Source organism: Paroedura picta, chromosome 16 (genome assembly GCF_049243985.1).
Source record: "Paroedura picta isolate Pp20150507F chromosome 16, Ppicta_v3.0, whole genome shotgun sequence".
NCBI classification, from domain to species: Eukaryota; Metazoa; Chordata; class Lepidosauria; order Squamata; family Gekkonidae; genus Paroedura; species Paroedura picta.
Window position 1 is genome coordinate 4,874,876 of NC_135384.1, and position 9,418 is coordinate 4,884,293.

The 9,418-nt window shown below is 51.2% G+C and overlaps 1 protein-coding gene and 1 pseudogene across 4 annotated transcripts; one reads left to right on the forward strand and one right to left on the reverse strand.

Annotated features, from left to right (window-relative positions):
• Window positions 1-10: 10 nt before the first annotated feature.
• LOC143825962 (angiogenin-4-like) lies at window positions 11-2,401 on the reverse strand. Of its 3 annotated transcripts, none has more exons than XM_077314416.1 (2): window positions 2,245-2,401; window positions 11-706 (listed from the first exon to the last, which is right to left on the reverse strand). In XM_077314416.1, the coding sequence occupies exons 1-2, from the start codon at window positions 2,285-2,287 to the stop codon at window positions 249-251; spliced, it is 501 nt and encodes a 166-aa protein (XP_077170531.1). In that variant the 5' UTR covers window positions 2,288-2,401; the 3' UTR covers window positions 11-248. The 3 variants fall into 3 exon arrangements, with proteins under 3 accessions (XP_077170531.1, XP_077170530.1, XP_077170532.1); XM_077314415.1 differs by lacking the exon at window positions 2,245-2,401 and adding an exon at window positions 1,614-2,197; XM_077314417.1 differs by lacking the exon at window positions 2,245-2,401 and adding an exon at window positions 1,658-2,186.
• Window positions 2,402-3,990: 1,589 nt separating this feature from the next.
• Window positions 3,991-5,667, forward strand: LOC143825729 (ribonuclease pseudogene; annotated as a pseudogene). The gene is made up of 2 exons (XR_013226978.1): window positions 3,991-4,149; window positions 4,943-5,667. The product of XR_013226978.1 is annotated as a ribonuclease pseudogene (transcript).
• Window positions 5,668-9,418: the final 3,751 nt, after the last annotated feature.

Below are 9,418 nucleotides of genomic sequence, written 5' to 3' on the forward strand. Positions count from 1 at the left end.
ACACCACGACGATGCTGTGTCAGTTTTATTCAGCTCTTGGTTTATGCAGGTTACATGGCTGTTTTGTTCACAAGGGGGAAAGGCAGCATAGTGGATAGGAAAAGCAAAGGCAGGGAAGGGTTACAAGGGATCCCAGGTGAGGAAAAGCAGCCATATCTACCAAGGAAGGTTCAGAAAGCCCAGGGGATGTCAGCCGGCATAGAGCAGCAGAGCTGTTGGCTTAAGCCCCGTGATTCTTCTCCTCGGCTTCAAGCGGTGGTCACGATCCGGCTCTCGTCGTAGTGGACGGGCCAGCCGTCTTCACAACCAATGACAATGTACCGAGGGGAGGTGTTCTCTTTGTACTCACAGGGCGGGCGGGTTGAGCCGCCCCTCAGGGTGCAGGTGGTGACCCGGAATGGCTGCCGGCTGCGCACCAGCTCCCCGTCCTGGACCCCCCCTTGGCCGCACACTGCCCGGATCTGCCTCTTGGAGCCGTGGATAAAGGTGTTTATTTCCTTGCACGCGGGCTTGGTGAGGTCCCGGCTGCGCATCAGGGTGTCGCAATAGCGGCCGTGGAAACTGCTCCGGGGATCATCCCGGTGTTGGTTCAGGAACTTTTCGTAGCGGGGATTGTTGCCGCAGGAGGAGCCGTGCACCAATCCAGCCACCAGCAACAGGAGCAGGAAATAATACCTGCCTTCCCAAGGCCTCATCTTGTCCTCCACTGGCAAGAAAACAGCAAAAAGAGTGTGGTGTTAATGCCTGTACGTCGCCACTAGGGGCGGTCTGTAATATTTGGAGTGCTGATCTGGCACACGCTCAAGATGGCTAACCTACAGGGGTGGCCGAACTGTGGCTCTCCAGATGTCCCCGGACTACAGTTCCCATAAGCCCCTGCTAGCACTGGCAGGGTCTCATAGGTACTGTAGTCCATTGACATCTGGAGAGCCACAGTTTGGCCATCCTTGCCTTAGGACAAATAATATTCCAAAGGAGCACGTGAAAATATGAGCAAAAAAGAGAAGGAATTGCAACATTTTCCATGTGATATTAACAAAACCAAACAATAAACCATGAGAATCAATTGAACAAATTATTCATACATGCACCCCATTTTAATCAATTATGACTGTCCATAAAAATTCCCTTATGAAAATCCAATTGTGATTCTGCTCTGCAAATCAACATTCTGAGATATCCAACCGCAGTTCTGCTGAACAACACAGACTCCGGTTAGTGGCCTGTTTCAGTTAACCTTCAGCAGCAGCATAAGCCAGTAAACAGGACGCTTGAATGAGCTCCAAAAGGCAACTAGACCTCTGCAAAATGACTGCTACACCCTCTGCATCTCATACTGATTTGTGCAGCAGAATCACAATTGAATTTTTTTCATATGGGGACTTTCATGGGCAGTCCCTTGGCATTGCAGCTCGTCTCCAGGTGGCAGAGATCAGTTCCCCTGGAGAAGAATGGCTGCTTTGGAGGGAGAAAATAGGGCATTTTACCCCACTGAGATCCCTGTCCTCCCCAGGATCCATCCTCATATGCCCAGGAGTTCCCCAACCTGGATCTGGCACCCCAACCCCACCCCCACCCCTCATCAGAGCCTGGGGGGGGGGAAGGGGGATGACCTTGCAGTGCTCTACCCTCCTTGAAGTCCCTCTCCTCTCCAAACCTCAAGGTCCCTCTGCGATGCTCTGGAGTATTCATAATCATAGAATTTGGAGATCTCTTCCCTGGGTCACAGCTGTTTTGTCCTCAAGTCCAATATCTCCATGTTCTTGGTGCTGTAGAGGAAACTGGGGGTCTTGCAGCGAGCATAGGGGGTTACCAGCTGTGGACCAGGCCCTGCAGTTCTCCCTCCGCAGACACTCCCCCAGAACAACGGCACGTCATGCTTCGGCACGGCGCTGTAAAACATCTCCCCAACTTTCTACCACTTTCCCCACCCTGTGCTTCTGTTAAAAGGACAAGAGGAGACATCTGGGTTTTATTTTCACTCTGGCTCTTTCCCTTCTGCCGCCAAATCCCCTCGAAGTCTGGTGTTTACACCGTCTTGCCGCGAAGGCAGTAAATCTATTACGGTTCCTGTTGGGGCCGAAAAGTCAGCTTGGGTGTGCCAGGAGGGAAGAAATGCATTTTCCTGGCGACTGCAAAATAATCCCGGGCCAGGATGGAAGAAAGAAGCCAAAGTTCTCTCTCCTAAACAGGAAAAGTAACAATGACGGGCAGGAAAATGGAAAGGCATCCGGCAAAACCCACCTTTTCCAGGGACTGGAAAGAAACTCCCAGCAGATCCAGCCATTGCTGTCCGGCTTTCTTCTGCTTTTTGAGCCAATTAAAAAGTTTGCAAAATGATCCCTCCCTGGTTGCTGGGCAGAGATATTCTACAGATTGTCCTCAGATGGGTTTTAGAGAATGTAGATACGTATTTTCCAGTTGCCATGCTGCGTTTCCGCACACGCAGATCAGAAACACCCACCTCCCAAATCTTTTATTTATTTTGAGATTTATATTTCGCCTCTGGAAACTCAAAATATGACTCTCCTCAGTCTTACACTAATATGTTGGGCTGCTCCAGTGGAACTGACTTTTGGAGATCTGTATTTGGATCTTGTCACCGGGAAATCACTTGTAATGCTTGGAAATCTCCAACACTTCCTGGGTTTTGGGCACCCTACCGAGGCCATCTATGCCAAATTGTTGTGGTGGTCAAGTCACTGCTCACCCCCTTCAACCCGGGAGTTATTTCAAGGCCGGAGACATCCAGAGGGGGCTTGCCACGGCTTGGCTTGGCGTCATGATCCTGATCTTCCTTGGCCTTTACTTGAACTAATTAAAGATGGTCTGGATGGCCTGCAGGCCATTGGAGCCAAAACTTAGAAAGAAGGCAAAAGGTCTGAGCGAAGAGGAACCACACCTTTGGTAACACCAATTTGGGGAACTGTGGCTGTCCCAACTCAGGTCGGTTGGTGGTTGAGGTACTCAACAGGAGAAGGTTGCGAGAGCAGGAGGTTTCTGAAATGCCTTCAGGTTAGAAAATGTGAAGGTTTAGCACAGAGTGGTTGTGACACGGCTTCTGCTGGAAGCTTCCAGCAAAAGCCTCGGCCTGCTGGACCAGGTAGCTCGCAAATAGGGATGCCAGCCTCCAGGTAGGACCTGGCGATCTCCTGGAATCACAGCTCATCTCCAGGCTACAGAGGTTGATTCCCCTGGAGAAAAGGGCTGTTTTAGAGGGTGGACTCCATGGCGTTATACAACACTGAAGTCCCTCTCGACCACAAACACCGGCCACTCCCAGCTCTACCCACAGTCTCCAGGTCCTTCCCAAACCAGAACTGGCAACCATAGATGGTTTCACTTTACAGATGTTGTTTCACTCCATTATTGTTAACCTAACTTATCTGTATTGTTCTGTTTTATGTGAACCGCCCTGAGCCTTCAGGAAGGGCGATGATAGATAGATAGATAGATAGATAGATAGATAGATAGATAGATAGATAGATAGATAGATAGATAGATAGATAGATAGATAGATAGATAGATAGATAGATAGATAGATAGATAGATAGATAGATAGATAGATAGATAAAAACCACTGAGGAACAAAACAACTTTGAAAACGGACTATTGAAAAAGAAAAAAATTGTTTTTATCCAGAATCCGTTTTGGTTTATGTTTGTACATCATAGATATGAAGGCGATATCTACAAAATAAATTGGAATAATTGTAACAAAAAAAATAACATTTTTTGTACCAGCCAACTGGTTGAATTTTTCTAGTTTGGATTATACAAATAATTTGGCACAAAGAAAAAAGAACCATTTTCAAAACAAAAATTCAAAAAAGACAGAGTTTTAATATTTGATGTTTTCGCGTAGATCTTATGCAACAATACGAGTCTCGCAACTTTTTTTCTGTTAGATTTCATTCAGCCCCCTCCAGGGTTCGGCTTCAGTGGGGGAGCGTTCAGCCAGAAGGTTGCTCCACGCAAGGTTACTAAACAGGGAACTTAGGGGGATGAAACATCTCCCTACCACCAAAGGCCCTCCACCACAGGGAACGCTGGCCGGCCTTATATAACAGGAACTCTGAGGAAACAGCCAGGCCTGAGACGGGAATCCTCAGCAGCACTGCTAGAAGGAAGCCAAAAACACACCAGTTGGGTAAGTGTAAAGCCATTGTGTCCCGTTTCCGAAATGGCTGCATCCATGGGCAACTGAGAGGACAGAGAAGGTGGAAGGAAAGCCCTTTTTTCACAATACGAGAACTGGTGGGCAATCTATATCATCGTAGCGTAGGGGCTGTGAGTGACGGACTCGAGAACTGGGTTTCATTCCCCACTCCTCCGCAGGCAGTAGGGATGCCAGCCCTGCATGGGGAATACCTGGAGGCTTTGGGGGTGGAGCCAGGAGTGGGCAGGATTAGAGGCAGGGAGGGGCTTCAGTGGAGTAGAATGCTAGGGGGTCCGACCACTAAAGCTGCCATTTTCTCCAGGGGCACAGATCTCTTTACTCTGGGGATGACCTGTAATTCCGGGGGATCCAGGGTGGGAAATACATGGTGGCTCTGAAGGTGGAGCCAGGAGAAGGCGAGATTTTCGGGCAGGGAGGCACCTCAGTATTGTATAATGCTGTGGAATCCACCCTCCAAGCAACGGTTTATACTGCAGCATCAAAAAAAACAACAACCCTCTTATTGCAGAGTCGAACTAGAGACCACGCTTCTCTTCTTTCTAGGCGTGAGCCCTGCTAAAAGGCGATCAACAGCTGGGGGCCTTTATGAAGGGCCTGAGCAGCCTCCTCTAGGTGTTTCCCCTAAAGCAATTTTTAATAGCTTTCGGAGATAGCAAGAGAATCCGATTCAAACCTGCAGGAACGAGGGTTTGAAAGCTGAAAAAGTATTCCGTTTCTGTCTGAAGAGGCTCTTTCCTTCTGTCCCCTCATCTCACCTGTGCAGACCGAGAGCCCGGCTCCCGAGGTCCCTGCGATGACGTTTCCCTGGGGTCTCCCCGGCCCCGCCCTGTGCCTCCTGCTCCTGGCCGTGGCCGCCTGCCTGTGGCCCGCCTGTGAAGGCACGGCCTACCAAGGCTTCCTGAAGCGCCACCTGGACAACCCGAAAACGAGCTTCGGCAACAACAACAACTACTGCTACGAGATGATGCGCCTGAGAGGCCTGAAGTGCCAACGGACCAACACCTTCATCCACGCTAGCGAGGAACAGCTGAAGTCCATCTGCTATTCCCGGGGCCAAGTCCTGGACGGCAACCAGGACAGCAAGGCCCTCTTCCCCATCACCGTCTGCAGGCTGAAGAGATTCCTACGCAAGGTGGTGTGCAGGTACAAGGGGAAGAGCAGGATCCGCAAGATCCGGGTCACCTGCGATAAAGGCCTGCCAGTCCACTATGTCTCCTCCATATAGCCCTGTGGGGGAAAGGGGGCGCTGTCCCCAGGCAGATCACAGCCCCCTGCTTCTCTGGCTGGGCGTGCCGTGGCCCTGCGTCTCTCGCACCCAGAGCTTGCCGTGCGAAAAATTTCCTGCTCCTTCATAGCGAAAGCTCCACTTCAGCTGCAGGCATCGTCTCCTTCACGTGAGGACATGGTGCTTGGTCACTGCTTCTGGGCCCTCCGGAATGGGTCAGTGCTTCCCCGCTGCTCCTCCCTAATATGCAATAAAAGCCATTGATCATGGTGAAATCTGGGTTTCTTTCCTTGCATGCGGGTGGCCCTCAGGGGTTCTCCAGGAAGAGGGTTTCTGAGATTAGCTGTTTTAGTCTGTGGTAGAGCAGCTCAACTGGGGACCAATCTGAGTTTTGGGGTATGAGTTTTTGAGAGTCATAGTGCCCTTTGTCAGATACCATCCTATCTGACGAAGGGAGCTCCAACTCTCAAAAGCCTGTGCCCCCCAAGTCTTGTTGGCCACTCAGGGGCTCTTGGGTTTGAATCCAAAATGTTCTCAGGGCAAAACCAAAATGTTCTCACCTGTCCTGAGTCTCCAGGGAAGGGCGGGGCATACATCCAAAAATATACAAAGGACTGAATCAATCAATAAATCCTTCTGTGTCCCAGCACCAGAAATCTGTCACCATGGTCATTTGGGGTGCAGGTCTGCATGAGATAGGGATGCCAGCCTCCAGGTGGGGCCTGGGGATCCTCTGGAATTATAGCTTGACTACAGAGGTCAGTTCCCTTGGAAAAAATGGATGCTTTGGAGCAGGCTTTCTCAGCCAGCGTTACATGAAACTCGGGGGTTCCTTGACGGCCCACGAAGGGTTTCCAAAATGGGTGGGAGTTAATGCACCTTTAAGATATTTATTAAATTTGTTCATTTACCAGGTGGCATAGCCATTATGGACATGTGGACCTGCCCCTCCCCCCGTAGCCAATGATGGGCCTGGAGGGGGTGGGGAGGGGAGGGGCCCTGGTTGGGTGTGTGCACAGCTATGCTTCCCAACCCTGTTCTGGAGGCAAGCGGGGAGGAAATGGGCTCAAAAGAGCAGGAAGTCTCCAAGGGAACCAATCACGGAGTTCCTATTCTAAGGATACTAAATACACATCTCTGACGCCCCCTGCAGGATGTCCTTTTCACGCTGTCAAATTGTGCACGCCACAGGTCTTGCGGATGCCGAAAGACTTGCCACTTTGCGTTTTGTTCCCTTTTTAAAGAGATCCCATAGAGTCTGATAGCTGGAGTCCTAGAGGGGACGCCTAGCCCAACCCCCTCCTCAGCCCAGGAATTCTAAAGCTAGAGCCTCTCCCAACAGACAATGGCCCAGTTCCTACGATGTGCCCACAAGATGCAAAACAGGAGAGGAAGGCAGGGAAAGTGATGTAGGGCAAAAATTTCAAACGTGAGTTTGGGAAGTGACTTAACAGGAAGGGGGAGAGGGTTCGCCCCTGGACTTGGGAATGACATCACGGGGCAAGAAATCGCAGGCCGTGACATCACATCTCTTGCTCATCTCTTGCCTTCCTTGTAGGAGGCTCCCTCCGTGCTCTCCAGGCAGCGCCCCCAAATGCCCCTGAGCCAGAGTTGGGCCACAGACACAGAGCCCCTCTTTTGAGACTGGACTCCTGTCCTTTTGACCAGGGCTCTGAGCAGCAGGCTGGAATCCAGCAGCTGAAAACAGGCCCGGTGGTGGGTGGTGGTGACGACACAAACTTCACCCTGGAGAATTGTCTTGCCAAAGAAAAGAACAACGGACCTCTAGGTTTTGAGTGGGGGTGGCCAAACAGTGGCTCTCTGGATGTCCATGGACTACAATTCCCATGAGCCTCTGCCAAAAGCTGGGAATTGTAGTACATGGACATCCAGAGAGCTACAGTTTGGCCACCCCTGGTTTAGAGGAATTGGAGGAATGGCACCTCCAGGTTTTGACAGCCAGCTTTATGCCGTGCTTAAAGAGCAGCGGAGTCTAATCTGGAGAACTGGGTTTGACTCCCCGCTCCACCTAGCTGAGGGAGCCTGGTCTAGTCACAGTTCCCTCAGAGCAGTTCTCTCAGAGCTCTCTCATCCCCATCTACCTCGCAGAATGCCTGTTGAAGGGGGAAGAAGGGGGTGGTATTCGTAAGCCACTTCGGAACTCCTTCGAGTAGTGAAAACCAGTTCTCCTTCTCCTTTGGTCTTTCTTTTCTTGCTTTTGCAGATAAAGACCATGCCACCCAAGCCTCCCCACGCTCAGGGCCTCTGCCTCCTGCTCCTGGTCACAGTGGCCTGCCCCTGGTTGTCGTGCACAGGGATGGGCTACGATGAGTTCTTGCAAAGGCACGTGGACTACCCAAAATCCAGCTTTGGAGATGACAATGCCTATTGCGAGGAGATGATGCCCAGCAGAGGCATGGGGTGTTGGCGGGGCAATACCTTCCTCCACGCCAGCATAGGGGAGCTGCAGTCCCTCTGCCGTTCCCGGGGGCACCTGGTAGCAGTGCCAGAGAGGAGCCTGTCCCTCTTCCCCATCACCGTCTGCTCCAGGAGAGGGAAGAAGTCCCCCGAATCGTGCCGCTACGAGGGGGGGAGCATCACGGCAGAGATCTGGCTCACCTGCCTGAAAGGCCTCCCCGTCCACTTCATCAAATACGGGTAGCCCAGGGGCCAGCGGGGCACCTCACAGGTGGCAGGTGTTACCGCCCGCTTTTTGGCTTGTGCACCTTTCGCACTCAGAGCTGTGTGTGCTGCTGTATGAAATCCTTTGAAGGCACAACAGTTCTGGTGCTGGAATACTGTGGAAGCCACGGCACTTGGGCTCACTCCGGGAGGTGCCTGCCTCGCTGCTTCCCCCTATATAATAAACTCAAGTATTTTTAGAGCGACTTCTGTGTTTCTTGCCTTGTACGCCACTGCCCTCTGGTGTTCCCTTTGCAACAGGACATCTCTCTCTCTCTGCTGCAGTGAAAAATATATGAAAAGAAAGTGGTGTATGGGCGAAAAATATATTTATTTTCTTATAATAGATGGCACCCAAAGGTGGACATTGCTTCCGAATTTACAGATCCTCCAGGAAAAAAAATATGAGCCCTTTGGCCAATTTATATTAAGAGGTGGTTTACCTATACAAGAAAAATGATGGTTGATATATACCTCACGTTTTATACCTCACGTTTCACTACTCAACGGAGTCCCAAAGCAGCTTACAAACCCCCTTCCCATCCTCTCCCTACAATGGACACCCCGTAAGGTAGGTGGGGCTGAGGGAGCTCTAAGAGAACTGCTCTACAAGAACAGCTGAAAGATAACTACGACTAACCCATGGTCATCCAGCTGGCTGCAGGTGGGGGACTGGAAATCAAACACAGTTCTCAAAGTCAGAAGAAGAGCTGGTATTTTATACCCTGCTTTTCACTGCCGGAAGGAGTCCCAAAGTGGTTTACAAACACTTTCCCCTTCCTCTCCCCACAACAAACCCCCTGTGAGGAAGATGGGCTCTAACAGAACTGCTCCACAAGAACAGCTCTAAGAGAACCGTGACTGGCCCAAGGTGCAGCTGGCTGCAGGTGGAGGAATAGGGAACCAAACTCCAGATTAAGGACTGCCACCCTGTAACCACTACCCCACCCTGGGCAATAGTACCTGTACCCCTGGCCTGGCTAAACTGGGTCTGTTTGGCGTTGGGATGGCATTGGGGTGGGAGACCACCAAGGCAGTCCACAGTGGCTAAGCAGAGGCAGACAGGGGGAAAGCATCTCTGAATCTCTCGCGCCTCTCTAACCCTACAGAGGTTGCTGTAAACTGGCTGGGACGTTTTGGTGCTTTTCTGCACCACAGAAGCTGCACAAGGCCCCGATTCAGATCAGCGGTGCCACATGGTGGGAGAAGAGGCATGAGCGCCATGGGGTCTCCATCACGGAAGCGGATCCCATTCTCCCCCCTTGCATTGTTATGAGCGCTTTAAGGGTGTCCAGAGGAGACCAACATGTATGGTGAGGAGTTTGGAGACCA